This window comes from Danio rerio, chromosome 16 (assembly GCF_049306965.1).
Source record: "Danio rerio strain Tuebingen ecotype United States chromosome 16, GRCz12tu, whole genome shotgun sequence".
Taxonomy (NCBI): Eukaryota; Metazoa; Chordata; class Actinopteri; order Cypriniformes; family Danionidae; genus Danio; species Danio rerio.
The window spans coordinates 20,025,845-20,044,999 of NC_133191.1; the positions used below are offsets into that span (position 1 = coordinate 20,025,845).

Here is a 19,155-nt window from a genome sequence, read left to right on the forward strand (position 1 = left end):
GAATTAAAAATACAACAAAACAGTGTTTTTTTCAGGGTCACATAAGCAGCATGTCTTATAAGCCAATTGTCAAATTTCTTGACTTTTTCCTGAAAAAAAAAAAAAAAAATTTTATAAAAAAAATAATTTCCACGACCTATAATGAACAAAAAACTTATCATGTTGTCATGACTTTTTAAGAGTGATAAAGCCTGCTAAAAGCTAAACTGAAATATTAAAATGTCTTTAATGCAGGTGACTGCATTTGATTTATGTGATTATCATTTAAACTAATTGTAACAATTTTAACAAGACATCGAACACATTATAAAACAAATTAACTTTTTATTAAAAAATACATTTAAATAAATAGAAAGTGAAATTCATAATTATAATATTAATGGAAAAACGAAATAATGACTTTATGATATTACATGACAAAAATATAGAAATTCGCTGACTTTCAATGTCTGAAAGTGGCCTTTTAAAATTCCATGACATATGGTTCTAAGTGACCTCTAAGCATTATTCTCAGCCTCCTTTGTTTATGTTATTTCATTTTAAAGACCATAAAAAGTATTTATTCTATGGCATAAAAGTAACATTACTAAACCTATCCACTGGAGCATGAAAAATGTTAAATAAATAAATTGCACATTTTTCATGAAGATGCTGTTAAAACTCTGGTGTTCTCAAGATTAGATCTTTACTCTTGTCTCCAGGACTCAGTGAGTTTATCAAACAGGACGGCCCATCCACAAACTGGCAAGTAGAATTTCTACTTAGTAAGATCAAGATACAAAATGTTCCTCTAACACACACTGGCTACTCTTTCTCTCCATCTGCTGCCTTGCATGATCTTTCTATCTTGCTATTTGAGGGAAAAACCACATGAAGTCTTTTTGCATGGTTGATATACTGCTGCCATTCCTAGTTTGGATATTCTTGTGTTCACCTTTGTCCCTTGAAACATTAAAAGGATATCTATAAAGTTGTATGATTATAGTTTACAGCAAATCATACAAGGACGGGACAGAGTACCTCATGCTGTGCTACAGCCCTGAAAAGTATGCATGAATCGGACCTCTATATTTTAGTAACTTCCTATTTCCCTTCTCCCTCATGTGTATTTGATTTATATGAATGTCTGTTCACTAGCAAGTGCTCTACGTCTCTCCCTGTGCATTATTAAATTCTCCATCTTTTTTTAAAACTTAAAAAGTCTCATGTCAAAAGTAACATGATAGAACACCCAATATAAAACTGCTTCCCGTTCTTTGAAAACCAGTACATCCTGAGCTGCACATTGTGTTTTATGGCAGAAAATGAATACATCAGGGGAGGGGGAGGGGAAAAATGGCTTAGTGCAGGATTTTCACTTTTTTTTGGAAGACAACATTAATTTATTAATAAATTTCTTGTTTTAGATGTTTGTCTAGATTTATATATGTTAATTGTAAATATATTTCACAAAAATACATAGAAAAACTCAACAAACAAACAAACAAACAAACAAACAAACAAACAAACAAACAAACAAACAAACAAACAAACAAACAAAACATTATTGCAGGTCCTGAGTGCAATTTTTGCCACACAGACTTTTATAAAGTCTGGATAATTAATCAAAAACAAAACAGTAAAATAAAATATAATATTCATTAATTTGTGCATCAAATTACATTATATGTACTTACATATAAAGGAAAAATTAAAAATAAATAAAAAACAAACAAATTACTTGATTCATTAATTATTTAATTAATCAATCAATTCATTCATTCATTCATTCATTCATTCATTCATTCATTCATTCATTCATTCATTCATTCATTTATTCACTGAATAATTGATTAATTGATTAATTGATACATTCATTAAATACTTAAAATACCTAAAGAAAAATAATGAAACGTACATTTTAGCTGTTGGATTTTAAAACTGCAGTAAGACAAAATATGGTATGTAAAATCCACTTCTAATCCTCTCTCTCTCCTCTTCTCACCTTTCACTGATGTCTTCTATCCTCTGGCTGTTAAAGGACAGGATGTTGGGTGTATGGCTGTGACAGGGGGAAGTTGGAGCAGAAGTGTGGCCTTTTCCGTTCTGGAGTGAATGTCTTCGGCTACGCCGTCGTTCCAAACCCCGTCTCTCAGGTGTTGCTCCAACACTAGCCCGACGCCGACATTTATGTCCAGATGGAGGAGACTGAGCTTCATCATCACCGTCTTCATGACGAAGAGTTGCCTATAAATACACGTTTATTAGAGTAACATTGTATTAACAATCACAGCTACATCATGTTAAATGATTTATAAATCATATGTCTACATTGCGACAATGAAAATAAATACACAGCCTACATATTTTTGCAAAATATAAAATGCATTTCTTTGAGTATGTTTTGTTGCACATTTCAGATAACAAATCTACAAGAAAATGTCTGCATTATTGTGAATCTGAAATACATTACTTGCACTTTGTTTTGTCATATGCTTCAGATAATTTTTGCACATAGCCACAACTTTCATTCAGCCATTCATTCATATATTTTCCTTCGGCTTTGTCTCTTTATTCATCACCAACTTATCCAGAATATGCTTCATGCAGTGGATGCCCTTCCAGCTGCAATCCAGTACTGGGAAACACCCATACACTCTCACATTCACACACTTATACTACGTCCGATTTAATTTATTAAATTCAATATAGTGCATTTCTATGTACTGTGGGGGAAATCGTAGTACTCGGAGGAAACCCACGCGAACACGGATACAAAATGCACACAGGCCCAGCTGGGACTTAAACCAGCGACCTTCTTACTGCAAGGTGACTGTGTGTAACCATTGAGCCACCATGCTGCCCTCACCTAATCCCAAACAATAGTGTTCTCAATAGTAAATATATGTTTTACCACCTTGGTTGTACATTGCTTTCATCCCTTTTGTCAAACTGTGTTTCACCAAACTCAAACCCAATGGGGCTAATGATCAAACTGACCACACTATAAAATGTGTTCATATGGAGATTGATGTTCCCCTTTGGATGGGGAACTCCAATGCTATGTGGAAACGTCCACTATAGGGTTTTTACCAGAAACCAATCATCTTAAAGAGTAAAAAAATCGGGCCAGTGAAATGCCAATGAGTTGGCGGCGTCAGCGTGCACATCTGGCGTCAATGACAATCAAGTCTTACCATAAAGACGCAGCTAGTGCAATTCTCGACATCCTTTTCGCTTTCAGAGCCTTTCACAAGCTTCTGAGAGAGTAACTGAGGGTTTCCTCAAGCTGTCTACCAGAGATACATCGAAAAGCAGCTTCTCCTGGCCCAGAGCGTGTTCCCGCATTGGCAGACAGTCGAGCTGGGTTCTTCTCCCTTGCCTGGCAGCCTTTGGGACTGGTCCTCCAAAGATTTCGGTTTGTATAAGGAAGCAAGTTTCCTAAAAGAGCAACAGGGTCGTGCCCTCGGGCTCGCGGACCTCCCACTCCTCAGCACTCTCCTTCCAAGCTTTGAGCGAGAGAAGAGATCTGTCTTCAATGATGGTCGCCCTCTCGCTTGATGACAACGAGGACGAGATGTCCATCACTGCATTGGAGGGTGGGCTATCACTATCTGACGAGAATCCAGACCCCCTCCCTCCCTTCGGGGTGGCAAGCGTGGTTCCAGATCCAGAAGCGGATATGCTAGCCGTGCTTTTCTGTGCTGCTTTGGCCATGGGGTTGGAGATGGTTTATCCCCCAGCTTCGTGGACCGACTAGATGGGAGTTACGTGGAGGACACTAAGAAAGCTAGTAGACCTCCCGTCCCCTGCTTTCCGTAGGTACAAAGTAGGCTCACGTAGTCTTGGAGGGCACCTTTCTCTGCCCGATCTGCGACCGCCTCCGCCCTCACCACTCTCGATGGCGGAGGGGGGTATTAGCCAATTTCCCAGATGGAGCACGCTATTGCGGTCAATTTATGTCTGCATTGCACATCCTCCTGGTGGGGTCCGCCTCAGCTCCCGCCCAAAGCCTGCAGGTTATCTGCCTCCCCTGGAAACAGAGCCTACAGAGCTGCGGGCCAGGCTGCCCCCGCCTTGCACACTATGGCCACCTACCAGCGCTACCAAGCGCAGGCGCTGGCCCAGCTGCACAAGGGTGGTTCCAACCCAGGCCTGCTCCATGAGCTCCGCACTGCAACGACTATGCTCTGCGTACCACCAAGTCGGCTGCGTGTGTCCTAGGAAGGTCGATGGCCACATTAGTGGTCCAGGAGCGCCCTCTCTGGCTTAACCTGGCAGATTTGCGCGATGCTGACAAAGCTCGCTTACTCAACTCGCCCATATCAAAGGCTGGCCTGTTCGACAACACCGTGGGTGAATTTACCCAGGAGTTCACTGCGTTGATGGAGGAGTTGGATGCGATGGGCAAAGTCATCTACCGGCGGGAACGTAACCGCTTTCCCTGCCGGGCTATCCACCTCCGCTGTTCCGCTCGTGTCTTCCCTCCCTGCTAATCATCCTCCCCCCTTCAGGGCTGGTCCACAGGCTGTCATCAGGTCTCCCCTCCTTGGGTAGCAGGTGAACTCCGCAGTGTCCTCCCTATCGGGACTGAATGCTGTCCCAGCGTACTGTGGTATTTAAAAACCCTTTTTTACTATGTTATTTTCGACTCTTACTATGTTATTTTCGAGACTGCATCTTGCGGCATTGTAGGTGCGCTCGCTGTACTGCGTGGCACACCCTTCGCCAGGGACACGGTAAGGTTATTTCGTTGTGGAGTTTTCCATTGATTTCCCCATAGTGAAAGTTTCCACATAGCATTGGAGTTTCCCATCCAAAGGGGAATGCTACGGTTACTAAAGTAACCCTTCGTTCTCCGAGGGGGGGAACGGAAATGCTATGTACCTCGCCACAACGATTGTCCCTTAGCTGTGGAGCATGAAAGCCTCTTCAGCTCAAAAGGATGTCAAGGATTGCACTAGCCACATCTTTTTACTATGACTGATTGTCAGCTCTGCACACTGACGCCACCAACTCATTAGCATTTCATTGGACCGATTTTTTACTCTTTCAGATGATTGGTTTCTGACAAAGCTGGGGAAAGAAGGGTTACTTTAGTAACTGTAGCGTTTTTAATTACAAATAATATACCCAGGTAAGTTGTTTTGTGTTATTTATTTGGTGTTATGCAAAGAACTGGAAACAAATAAGCATTTATTTCATGATAATGAGTAGATATCATTGTATTGTGAAAACGATGAAAAGTTGATGGTATCATACTGCTCCATAGCATTTATTTTACCTAGAAACTGCAGTCAAACTACTTTTTTACAGTTTTATCAGAAATAAAGGCTGAAACATGCATTATTAATGTGTATTGCTGTGACTGCTTTAATTTCTGCAACAATATACCACCAAAAACATTACATGCAGTAAAACAACTTTTTTTGAGCTTGTTAACTGCTTTTTATATTATGACCTAAAATGCTTTTATTGTTGTCAAGTTGTGCAATCTGATTGACAATGCAATCAGTTTTTTTTACAATGGCTATGACAGTTTTTTTTAAATACATTTACCAATTTCCTAAACTCTTAACGTAGTTAGCACAACATCCATCTTCGTGGACAATACAGTTAACAAAATTGCATCCAGTTAACACCAATTTAAAATGCTTAATCTTCTCTTACACACAAGCTCAACCAAGACCAAAAAATCTAATTTTAAAGTCAAATTTACAAATGCTTTCACACAGTATGTCAGAACAGATAACATGTTCTAAGCAGAACTTATAGGCTAAAGTCAAAGTGAATTGTGAATTGAAACACAAATATATATTCCTTATATTTTATTCCATTGCCAATAAGAAACAGCTTATTATATTATATATATCACAGCTGATTCCCATTTAGGAACCAGAGGTTGAGGTGTGTTGAGGTTTTTCCAATCACATGATCATACTGTATGTTCTAAAAGAGGACTCTTGAGGTTTTTGAAAGGGACAGTGAGCGCAGAGAACTCCGTCACCAATACGTCCAGGTAAGGTTGTGCAATACAGTCATTACTGTACTATACACAGTGTGTTTTGTAGTAAACTACTCTATAAACCTGGAGTTCATTAGTACATAGTGTAAATGCTGTACTGTACTGCATATCTACTATGTGTAAAATTACTTTCAGAGAGTCATGAAGTTGGAGGCCAATCAAGTCCCACATGAAATTGTTTATGTTATTGAGACTGGCTTCAACTTGGCGAAAAGGCGTCGCCAAGGAAGAAACATAATAGGCCAAAGGGCCACAGTCACTGTGCCGGGCCAGTAAAGAAGAAGCCAGGCAAATGCAGAAGATCGGGCAGAATAGAAGATTACTTTTGTTTTGTTTTTTTTTATAATTGTGGTTCTTTTTCTGTGTGTATATCTTGCAGTAATGTCCTTTTGCAAATAAAGTCTGTACTGCAGCATTTCTGTGTTTGCATTTTATTTTTATTTTTTTACACAAACTGTACATTTTATAAAGCTACTCTGAGATGGTTGTTCTTTTTTGTATTGAATTTCTGCAGCATATGAAACAAAATGCATGCATTTACTAAACCCAACAAACCTAAAATGTAGAGAGGCTTCAAATATAAGGGCAGACCTGACACATAAAATACTGCAGTTTCTGTAATGTCAGCTGATGATAGTGCTTTTTTGTCAATGTGTTATGATTGACTTAATGTTTCTGTTGGAAGAGAACATGTGGTAGTGTTTTGAACAATTATTTGATTTTGAAACATGTTTGCAGTGTTTTGTTAGACATGGTGTATTGTGTTAGTTTAATATTGTATTTTGAAAATAGTTTTGTTGTTTAATTTACAATGTGTGATTTTGAGCATGAAATTAACTGCTTTGCCAATTTTGTGTTTTAGGTATGTTGCTGTGTTAAGAGTTTAGCAAACTTGTTAAATGTATTGAAAAAACTGTCATAGTCATTTTAGAAAACTGTAAGTGAAATAATAATATCACTCACTACTCCCTGCGTCACTCCCTACAAGCAGTCTCAAAAAAGTGGAATAATTTAAATATTTTATAGTTATTAATGTGAGGCAATTATCAATATTATGTTTTATACAAAATATAGCTGTTGCACAGTATAAGTGTTCTTTCCACCGCAACACTGTAATGTCGCTTTAAAAAATTTGTGTTATAGATTATTTAGGTGGTTTCTATGTCCAAGATGAAGGGAATAAAATTTTTTATTAACAACACTTGAAGAAAAATCAAGGTAAATGTTGCTTAATAAGGAAATACATTTATGCTTCTTGATTTCCAAACATGTTTTACCTTCAAAGATTTTTATAAAAAACAAACAAAATGTTGTGGTGAGATGTGGTGATGTGGTGGAACTGACATTTGTTCAGTTCATGATGGAAAAAAAAAATGTTTCTCTTCTTATCTAAGTTTGTCCTTCTACAGCTATTAAAATTAGACAAATTGTTTAAACTTATGAAGCTATGTTATGTTACTTTTAAAGTTTTTTTTACTCAACTTCACAAGACTAAAAGTGCTCGTAGTTGAAGAATCGCTTATATACAGCTTATTAAATAAATCTACTTAGTGCCTCTCTAAAATACATAATGCCATCTAAACACTGTCCAAAGCATGTTCGTGTGTGTGCTCTTGCTCAAAATGTGTGTATGTGTGTGTGTGTGTGTGTGTGTGTGTGTGTGTGTGTGTGTGTGTGTGTGTGTGTGTGTGTGTGTGTGTGTGTGTGTATGTGTGTGTGTGTGTGTGTGTGCACTTGGATGGGTTAAAAGTGGAGGATCAATTTGAGTCAAACCATACTTGACAGGGCTGACTTCACTTCATACACAGGTTTACTACTTTTAGCTTGGCTACATTTAATTTGTTTATCATTTAATTTCCTTCTTATAAATTTAAGATTGAAAAAAAAATCTTAAGTCATATTTGCATCAGTTTAGAGTGAATGTAACCTCAGGATCGTCAGTTTTCCAATAGAGTCTGGCTGCAGATTTGCACTTGCATTTCAGGCTTGCACTCTCGGACTTGCACTTGCAGGCAATCCCATTTCCTCTGCAGGTGACGTCATTTACAATTGGCCACTTGCATGAAAGTCCTTCAGTAATTTAACTTAAGGGTGTCCCTGAGGGGGGGAAATCCCAGAGTTAAGGGATTTCATTACAGTTTTTCATGATTGCTTCCACAATAAATTTAAACTTTTCCCACAACTAGCAAAACCTTACACTGAAGGAGTAAAGCACTAGGCTAGATCTACACAATTGTATGCATGTAGTCAGCTTTACACTTTTTGCAAAACATTACACACAGTGACTTGCAAATCACTAAAAACTCTTGGATACTTTTGACACAAAAATTTTGACAGAAATTCCATGATGAAATTTCCATGCAATTTCAAAGCAAAGGCCTTCAATTGAATATTAGCATGAGCCAATGAGTTAAACACAGCCATCAGGTGTGCAGGCACACTGCTGCAAAACTGTAGACACACCAATTAGCTGCAACCACAATAAATAGCAATAAGTATAAACTTTATTAATCGTCAATAAATATGTTTACAGTAGTATAGCTAAAAATATTAGTCTTCAATAAATATGTTTACAGTAGTATAGCTATAAATTTTAGTCTTAAATAAATATGTTTTCAATAGCATAGCTATAAATATTAGTTTTCAATAAATATAAAAGGCAATGTCAAAGTAAGAGAAAGAGGGAGGACGAAAGTCGAAGAAGATTGGTAAACAGGAGACAGGGGATGGAGGAGATTTTTATTTACTTTTTGCTATTGAAATGTAAAGATCACAAGAACACTGAATAAATAAGCTTTACATCGTTGTATGTTTTGTTAGGATAGGCAATATAGGCAATATTTAGATCACTCTTTCACTGTTTGTTGAATTTAGCATGTTCATATACTTTATAGCAATATCTCTGAAACAATTCAAACCCAGATTATATCAGTATTAGTCAGTTAGAAATGATACGAGTGTTTAACATTGATTACAGCAGTATGTAAAAGAAGCAAACAGACTTAGACTTATATTGAATGAAGCGTGTGTGTTCTGTACAGTTTCAAAATTGTCTTTTGTTATATTGTTTTAAAGTTTTTGATAAAGTGTTTCATTTTGCAAAATAACTGATGTGTTCTGCTGTTTGTGTGTGTGGATGTGGAAATTGTGGAAATTGTTTTGACAAAATTAACCTTAATTTCAAAATTGTGCTTAAGCAATCATAGAAAACTGTAAGATTGTTGCAATAAATTTTTTATCTGTCACCCCTACCTAAGTGCCTTTTTACTAAGCGTTTCACTGTAGTTTCATTCAGCATACAGCGATGGGTGCCTCAGTTGCTATGGTTAAGTAAACAGATTGTAACATAGTTAAAACAGCTCCAGCTCAGAGTCGAAAAAATTCCCTTATCGAGTCGATCTCGACATTAGGCTTAAAGTACCTATAAAACTAGGCTAGGATCATTTAGAGACTTTCAAAGCTTCACTGAAACTGCGATTATATATGGATGCACTTCTGCACAAACGTGCTAACTTATCAACTTGTATATATTAGATTATTTATTAAAATATTTATTAAATATTTATCTACAGTCCTGTGAATCTTTTATCTAAAACATTTTTTGGGTGAGATTGCTTGCATTTTGAGTGTCATTTGTTCAAGGGAGCTGATTAGGACCCTTAAATGTTTTATAAGGAAATTGTAACTTACTAAGGACTAAGAGGAAATACTTAATGGTAGCCTTAAGTTGACCTTTTTTTCTGCTTGCAACCCAACTTTTACTAGGAGTAACTGAGGGATTTTTTGGTTAAGGTCATGCAACCGAGCCGTGCACTCTCCTGCCACATCACATCTGCATTCTTGTTTGCAATTGACCTGGGACATGCTGAATAAAAAATTGTTTCCCAAGTCCTTCAAGAATCATTGCTGTAAGTCCATAATGTGTGTCCGTTAGTTGTAATACTACTCCTTGAAATGTTTAAAATAAAAACTAAAATTCAAATTTGCTTTAGCCTGTTGTTTTTTATCATTCATAACTGTGGAAGAAAATTCTGTGTGTATTTTTAGCCCTAATAGTTTACGAAAATAAATAATAAGCTTTGCTGGTTTAATTATTAATAGTAGCCTGCTTTGGTAAATTTACATTAAAGCATTATAATCATATAATGAATATACAAACCACTTTTCGGGGGGTGGGGATCTGTCGTGGTATACAACATAAGTACTTAGATATTTTTGATAACGTCGTCACAATGCAAACAAACTGGTAACTTTCAGTTTATTTGTGTTGGTTGCAACTTGCAAGTGATGTGACAGGAGAGTGCAGGTGTCGATTGAATAAATAAATGACATCACTTGGATAGGAAGCATGGTTGCCAGAGAGTGCAAGCACGAGAGTGCAGGCCTGAAAGTGCAAGTGCAACTCTGCAGCCAGACCCTTCTCCAGTTTTCAGCTGAATTACCGGGTAAGCTTAACTAACCTCATAAATGTTGAACTGCTCTACCAAGTCCAGATCTGTGCCCTTTCTACTAATGTGTCTTTGGGCAACAGCCTCCATGTTCTGCTCCTCCAGACTGTCAACCACATCATAGAAGGAGTCCTGGTCAGGCAGACCAGCTAATGTCTGCAGAAACACCACAGACACGTGAGAAAACAAGCACACATTCATATATAACACAAACATGTCATGGCATCAGAAAAAAACTTAATACTGTTCAAGTACCTTGTTGATTAGTGTCATGGCATAAACCAGCAGCTCAGTGTCCATTCCATCTTTCTCGTCAAGGATTTCCATGGCATTAGACCAGGGCTTAGAGCCTGGACATGCATAAAAGCAAAATGGTTAAAGATAGATTTACATAAATATAAATGAGAACATCTAAACGGATTTCCCAAAAATAACATATCTCCATTTTAAAGTGATGCTTTCTATGGGGTCCTTTACAAGACATTTGTGAATATATGGTTTATTAGATTTACATTTACACAAAATTGAAATAATAAAAAAAATATATATAAGATTATGGTACAAAAATGAGTACACTTAATGAATGTAAGAGAAGAAAATCAATAAAAAAAGTTGAGCTTAACAAGATAAATCAAGAATGTTTAATACATTTTCTAAAACCTAATTTAAATTGAAATGCATTATTTTTCTTATGCTACATAGTGTAGGATAAGATCCCATACAAATATTAATATTAATTACTAACTGGACTTTTTTACTTTTTAATCTTAATGGTCAAACGCGAACGCAGGGAGAACATGAAAACTCCACACAGGAACGCCAACTAACCCAACAGAGGCTCGAACCAGCGACCAGCGACTACCTACTGCACCACTGGGACGCCTCTATATATATAATGCCATATATATATATATATATATATATATATATATATATATATATATATATATATATATATATATATATATATATATATGAACAATAAAGGGGTAATAATATTGAACTTAGCAGTTTTTTTACATTTTTTTTTATAATTTTACTTTATTATTCCAGCAAAACTAAAATAAAGAGGAAAACATAATAGTAAAATACTGTGACACATATAGAAAAACATAATAGTTAAATTCTGTGAGACAAAGAAAATATTTTAAAATAATTACAGTTGAAGTCAGAATATTAGCCCCCATTGATTTTTTTTCTCTTTTTTAAATATTTCCCAAATGATGTTTAACAGAGCAAGGGGAAGTCTTTTTTACAACTGAATTATTATTATTATTATTATTATTATTATTATTATTGTTATTGTTATTATTATTATTATTAAGTGAATATGTGAAAAGGAAGTTATTTATTAAATATAAAACTAATTGTAAATCAGAAAAGTGGTAAAAGGTAAAAGTGGTCACATTTACCTGAATTCAAATGGAACTGTGGTATAATACACTTCTAATGATATTTGAAGTAGATATTTTTGAAATATGACTGTTTCAGAGACAAACGAGCTGCATGTATTTGAGGAGAAAATGTCTGTTATGTAGATTATTAGCAGGAGACTTTCTGCTTCATCTGCCAGCCTGTCTGTCTCTCACTGGGAGACCAGAGACAGTGTTCTTTCCTCTTACATAACACTATTAAAACAATATTAAAGCATACTAGCTGTCCTATCTCAGTAGCACCAGTCATATCAACACCCCACACAGAACAGACCATTATTCTTAATATACTTTGCTGGCAGTCATATTTATCCCACTGCCAGTGCAAAGGTTGATAATATGAGCAATTACCATCTTGAAAAGAGTTAAGATCACTCAAAGTTTGTTATCATCACCCTAACTTGTTGATTTCCCACTGCTTTTGCTTTAAGTTGCATGCAAGATAGATTCTCTGTCCCACAAACACATCAACTGCCAAACTGTGGACATCACACTGGATCAACTTGGGCTCAATAAGAATAGCATAGCTTTTCATTGCAGTTAAAATGAATTTATAAGAGTATTTCACTTGCAGTCTGTGTGTGTGTCTTTGTGTGCGTAATGCATGTTACCTTGTTTGGTGTCAACGCTGTTGACGGCTTGGATGAGGAGAGGTGCGTTGCTCTCGGTGTACTCCACAAAAACCAGCAGCAGCTTCATAGCAGTTTTCACAACCAACCGGAACTGCGCAAACACACACACACGCAAAAACAAACACTATTAATCTCTGTACAACGACACATGCTACACTAATTTTATTATTTGCCTTTACACCCAATAAAATGACATTCTGTAGCACATGATCTTACACTGTCTAAACCGAATCAACTGAATTAACTTAACTAAAGAACATCTTGACAATTTTTCCTGAATGGGAAACTTTAGAGGATATTGATAACTGCCTCTGACATGCTGACAGAAGGAGCTACTTTAAATGTCGTGCTATTGGGCATATGCACACAGACTTTTCATTTTCAGACACCCAGCCCAACAGCTTCTGGTAAACTGTGTTTCCATTAGAAAATTGCCACGTTTAAGGTTGGATTTCTTCAAAAATCACTAGACTTCCCTGCCTGATAGATGTACAATAAAAAGTGGGTCTTATACTGGGCAAGAAACACTGCATTAATTTCCAATTTTTTCTGCCATCTTTTTAAAATATGAAAATGATGGAGTTTACATGGTCTATCATCTAGTTTTGATTTTGCAACTAAATGGATGCTTAAGTTTATTTAACTGATTGAGTTTTAATTACATTACGATGTCAATGCTGTAAAATTAACCTTATAAAATTTAAAACAGTCCCATTAACCTTTCATCGAAAGTTTACCGTTGGCTGAAAAACACTAACTGTGCATTCAGCCCATTAATCTGAATTGTGGCCCTTTCAATTTTTATGTTTTGTGTTACATTGGAGGCAGCACGGTGGCGCAGTGGGTGGCACAATTGCTTCACAGCAAGAAAGTCGCTGGTTCTTTCTCCAGCTGGGTCAGATGGCATTTCTGTGTGCAGTTGGCATGTTATCCCCATGTTCACATACTGTAGGTTTCTCCCGGGTGCTCCGTTTTCCCCACAAGTCTAAAAACATGTGTTATAGGTGAATTGGGTGGGCTAAATTGTCTGTAGTCTATATGTGTAAATGAGTGTGTATGCATTTTTCCCAGTGATGGGTTGCAGCTGGAAGGGCTTCCACTGCATAAAACATATGCTGGATAGGTTGGCGTTTCATTCTGCTTTGGCGACCCGAGATAAATAAAGGGACTAAGCAAAAAGAAAAGGGAATAAGCAAAAAGAAAATTATTGAATGAACATTTTATTGGATTCATAAATTTAGTCTGTCTCGTACAGCATTTTATTTGCTTTTTAAAACCATTAGCATACTTAAATTTACGCAACTCATTACAATTAATGAGCATGTTTAACAGTGGTGACCTCAATTTAGTTCCCCAAGGTGACAAAGGTTTCAATGTGTCTATTTGCATTCACAAGGCAGAAAATGCTTTTCTGAGAGTTTTTGTTATGTTTGTAGTCCAAATATCTACAAATTCTTAAATCAAGAAGCATTTTCTAGACTAGTACAAATAGTCTTGTTTTAAGAAAGAATATGTAAAAATTAAGTGGGTTTTTACCAAAAGCAGGCAAAATAACCTGCCAATGTGGTAAGCAAAATAACCTTATTTCAAAGCAAAATCAAAATTACTTTGCTTACCCCATTTGCAGATTATTTTATTTGTTTTAATGAGAAACATACTTGTTAAATTATTTTTTTTTTCTGACAAGACAATATTGTCTACAAAATGCTTGTCTACAAAATGCTTCTACATTTAAGTTTTTTATTTATATATATATATATATATTTTTTTTTAGATATTTGGACTCAAAACAAGATTAAAACTCTAAGTAAGAAAATATTTTTTTTCCCTATATAAAAACAATAACACACAAACACAGATTCACATGCCGTGATCATATTTGTTAATAAACTGCCACTAGAGGGCTGGATAGGACAGAGAGAGAAAATCAATGGTGCGTGCCATGCGAACCCGTGCCACCGTCTGTGTGCTGGCACACCTGGAAGCTGCCCTGCTGTGTTAAAGCACACTTTACAAACATTGGCTTAAAAGAACATAAATACAGAGAAAAACAGGAAAGTCGATCCTGAACACTGCGTGCAAAACTACGCCACCCTTTGAGCATTGTTCAAGCTGGCACACCTGGAAGCTGCCCTAACTTAAAACATTTGCAAACACTGGCTAAAAGGAACATAAATACAAGGGGAAAAATGCACCTTTTGCCCTTTATTGAATTTATTACATCTGAATAAAATCTAAGTGTTGGTAGATTTTTAAACCAAGTGTTTCTCATCTGCTTTTGCTTCAAGGGTAGGTTTAACAGTACCACTAAAATGTATTAATATTACAATGAAATGCATACAGTATGAGAATTTATTCAAATAACTGACGTCATAAACCAATCAATAATTTTGTATGCATGGCTGTCGATAAATAAGCGTGTTTTATTGATACATTTGATATAATGCATTTTATTTCATTGAATATTACAACTAAGGATGAACTCATTTCTACATTTTGGCCAATTTAAAATGAATTGAAATATTTATTTTCAATTTGCTCATGAGCAGCCACAAATATGACCATACCACATCAATATTGCAATCACTGCATCGGTTGCCGGTTCATTTCCGAATAGACTATAAAATTTTACTTTTTGTTTATAAAACCTTGCCTAACCCAGCACCACCGTATCTTTCTGATCTTATCACTGCTAAGGCCCAAACCAGATCGCTTAGATCAAATTCCATCTTCCATCTATTGTAAATACCTCGATCTTGTCTCAAATGCAGGGGCGATAAAGCTTTTGCATTTCTGGGTCCAAAGCTATGGAATGAGTTACCATTAACATTAGAATAGCACCCACTCTATCTATTTTTAAATCGATGTTAAAGACTCATCTTTTTTTCGGGTGCATTTAATATTCCCTAATGACGGTTCAGGCTATACTACATTCCTTCTTTCTAGGAAACTTTTACTGTTATTGCTATTGTTTTACATCGTTATTTTAATTGTAATGTATTGCTGTTTTTTACCTGGTCCTGCTATTGTACATCACCTTGGTCGACGAAAGGTTGTAATTAAGTGTGCTCTAGAAATAAACTTTGATTTGATTTGATGATGGCTTGTGGTAAAATATTTGGTAACACTTTATTTTGATGGTCCATTTGAGTATTAGTAGACTGTCTGCTTAATATCTGTTGACACTGCTCCTTCAACAGTCATTTAACTGACTATGAGAAACTTTGCAAGTACATGTCAACTAACAATAACCGCAACACTAACTCTAACTCCAACCTAATAGTCTACTTATAATTTAATGAGAATTAGTTGGCATGTAGATGCTATGTAACTTAAATTCAACAAATGGACCATCAAAATAAAGTGACCAATTAATTATATTTAACATATATACAGTTTTGTCTAAATAAATTGTAACTAAAACAATTTTAAACATTATAAGTAATATATTAACATTACATTCTGAACATAGAGTGCCGTATCATACACCCGGCACAATGTGGCACAAGGTACGATGCAATTGTTGTTTGCTAGGTTTAGCTTGGCGCAAGAGTTGCTTTGATGTTTAAATTGCTGTTTAAATAGCAAATACATTTGCGCTCATATGTGCACCCATAGGTGTTCTGATCTAAAAAAGGAGGCATGTTGAGGCGCATTGCTGGCGTGTTGCCTAATAGAGTGTTCTATAGACCACAACCATGCGCCTTACTTACACATTGCTTACTACAAACTGGATGTACAGCAATACGCAAATATCTTTAAATATGATGAAGAATTAAAATATTAAGGATATATATATATATAGGATATGATAAGGATATATATATATATATATATATATATATATATATATATATATATATATATATATATATATATATATATACAGTTGAAATCAGAATTATTAGCCCCCCTGAATTATTAACGCCCCTGTTTATTTTTTTCCCCAATTTCTGTTTAACGGAGGGAAGATTGTTTCAGCACATTTCCAAACATAATAGTTTTAAAAACGTATTTCTGATAACAAATTTATTTTATCTTTGCCATGAGGACAGTAAATAATATTTTACTAGATATTTTTCAAGACACTTCTATACAGCTTAAAGTGAGATTTAAAGGCTTGATTAGGTTAATTAGGTTAACTGCAGGTTAGGGTAATTTGGTAAGTTGATAATTTGATCTGTAGACTATCGAAAAAAAAATTGCTTTAAGGGGCTAATAATTTTGTCCCAAAATTGATGTTTAAAAAATTCAAAACAGCTTTTCTTCTAGCCGAAATAAAACAAATAAGACTTTCTCCAGAAGAAAAAATATTATCAAACATACTGTGAAAATTTCCTTGCTCTGTTAAACATCATTTGGGAAATATTTAAAAAAGTAAAAAAAATCCAAAAGGGGGCTAATAATTCTGACTTCAACTGTATATAGAATATAAATATAAAGGATTAAAATATTACAAAACATATTATTTTCTAGCCTATATAAATATAAAATCCATACTTTCATGCCTTCTTCATCTCTGGGGGCTTTTTCAGTTTATTCATAACAATTTGCTTTTGTATAATGTTATTATTATTAGCAGTATTATTTATTATGTGCATATTTATATTTGTTTTATTAAAAACAAGTTCAGATTTGTCCACCTGTTAGGTTTTAGACCATATGGGTTATAGCATGTGTATTAGAATATATCTGTTTTTTGACCACCATTCCTTATTATTGTTCATTTATTCGTTTGCAGGAAATTAGAACTGAATTTAGAAATAGTTTTAAAACAAATCTTTGCGCTTAACAAACAAAATTAATTATTTCTAGGCTAATGGATGTCTGTGCGTACAAGAAGTTTCCCTATCCACAGGAGTGTAAGCGAAAGTTAATAATGAGGAGGTTCATCTCTCATTCTCATGCTGTAGATGCTCTGTTTAACTGTTTACTTGCGAAATGCTCAGTTACAAAGTCCGTCATGTGAATAGCAAATGTGTTATGGCTCGACGCAACTGACTCTTAAAGGGAATGGGAGCTGAGACTTTGATTGTTTTATTCTCAAAACACACCTATAACTCATTAAGATAATAAGCTTAACCCTTTTGAATCATGCGCCATGTGGATTGTGACACGCCCTTATTGCTTTTGCGCCATGCGTTTTGCACTTTGCGCATGGATGGTCAAAATAGAGCCTAATATGTGGCACTGATCTGCATTCCTTGACTCACTACATTCACTGCATGAAGCCACAGGAATTGAAATACAAACACTAATTGATCATTTTAGACGTCGAATGTCCTTTACCTTTGATCCAACCAGTGTGTACAGCCACTGTACGGTTTCATTGTGTCCGATAAGCCCATTCATTCCATCTACATACAGCATGATCTGTCCAAGTGCTAAAAAAGATAAAGATAGATACATTTTAACATATATCAATGTAAAAAAGCAATCATTAATTAAAATTCAATCATTGTATAATACTGTTTTCATAGGTAAGGTTAAATGCATTTACATTTATGCATTTGGCAGTCACTCTTATCCATATTGCATATAATATTAACAACTCTTTATGTACTGTCATACTTGTGAAATGAACCTATGACCTAGCTCAACAACATAATATCTGATTAAAGGGCTACAACAAATAATCCCTGCTTTGAAGTCAAGTTAAACATTTATGTGTACTGACATAGCATTAGAACATTATTTCATTACTAAATAATCAATTTATGTGTGTTAGTGTGGGAGAGATTTATATCAAGAGTACATTAGCCTTTGGCTCAACTCAATGTTCAATATTCCTTTTCATGCATAAGAAACATTAAGCAAGCATTCTTTATTAAGGTTATTTGAAGGGTTAGATCTAGTTTATAATTCTGTAATCATTCTACAATACATTTATCTTTAGAAGACAATGATATTTCAATGAAATCTGGGAGTCTCAATTTTAAGTCTATTCACAGAACTCTGACAATTCAAAACAACAGTATTTTTGATCATGGCTGTAAAAATGTCTCCACAATACAAAAAATATTGTATTATCGTGCTACAGCATTAATAGGATTCATTGAAATCCTGAATGTGTTAAACATTATTTGGGAAATATATAAAAAAAAAAATAAATAAAATAAAATAAAAGGGGCTAATAATTTTCTAAATACAATTTTTAAAGCATTGTTTTATAAACTATTTTAAGGCCAAAATTATATATATATATATATATATATATATATATATATATATATATATATATATATATATATATATATATATATATATATATATATATTATAAAAGTGGGAGAAGTTTTAAATTAATTTTTATAACCAGCATGATAACGAATGTATATAAAATCGTGAATCATGATTTGATATTTTTGCCATATCACCCACCCTTAATAGTAATATATATATGCTCAAATGGGCTGTGTAACATCCAAGTATGAGACTAATTGGTTGGCCTACATCATGTCGCGTGCAGGGATCAAAGCGAGGAACAACAGCATGAGGATCAGGTAAAATAAGATGAGGATCAGGTAAAATAGGATGAGGATCAGGTAAAATAAGATTATATTTAAGGCAATCAAGGACAAACAGAAGTGGCTGGTAAAAAAAGGGAAATCCAAAAATGTGCTCAAAAAACAGGCATAA

At 35.1% G+C, this 19,155-nt stretch overlaps 2 protein-coding genes across 20 annotated transcripts in view; both read right to left on the reverse strand.

The window, feature by feature from the left end:
* The window catches only part of LOC141378071 (uncharacterized), a 502,199-nt gene that overhangs the window by 278,508 nt on the left and 204,536 nt on the right, over positions 1-19,155 (reverse strand). The gene's annotated exons all lie outside the window — the stretch shown is intronic.
* Positions 1-19,155, reverse strand: part of fhod3b (formin homology 2 domain containing 3b) — a 352,315-nt gene that overhangs the window by 75,829 nt on the left and 257,331 nt on the right. For all 19 annotated transcript variants that reach the window (XM_073925424.1, XM_021466894.3, XM_073925423.1 and 16 more), the window contains 5 exons: positions 17,807-17,901; positions 12,497-12,608; positions 10,708-10,802; positions 10,465-10,608; positions 1,985-2,226 (listed from right to left, as the gene is read on the reverse strand). In XM_073925424.1, the coding sequence (XP_073781525.1) occupies positions 1,985-2,226; positions 10,465-10,608; positions 10,708-10,802; positions 12,497-12,608; positions 17,807-17,901 (688 nt within the window). The remainder of the gene's footprint in view (positions 1-1,984; positions 2,227-10,464; positions 10,609-10,707; positions 10,803-12,496; positions 12,609-17,806; positions 17,902-19,155) is intronic.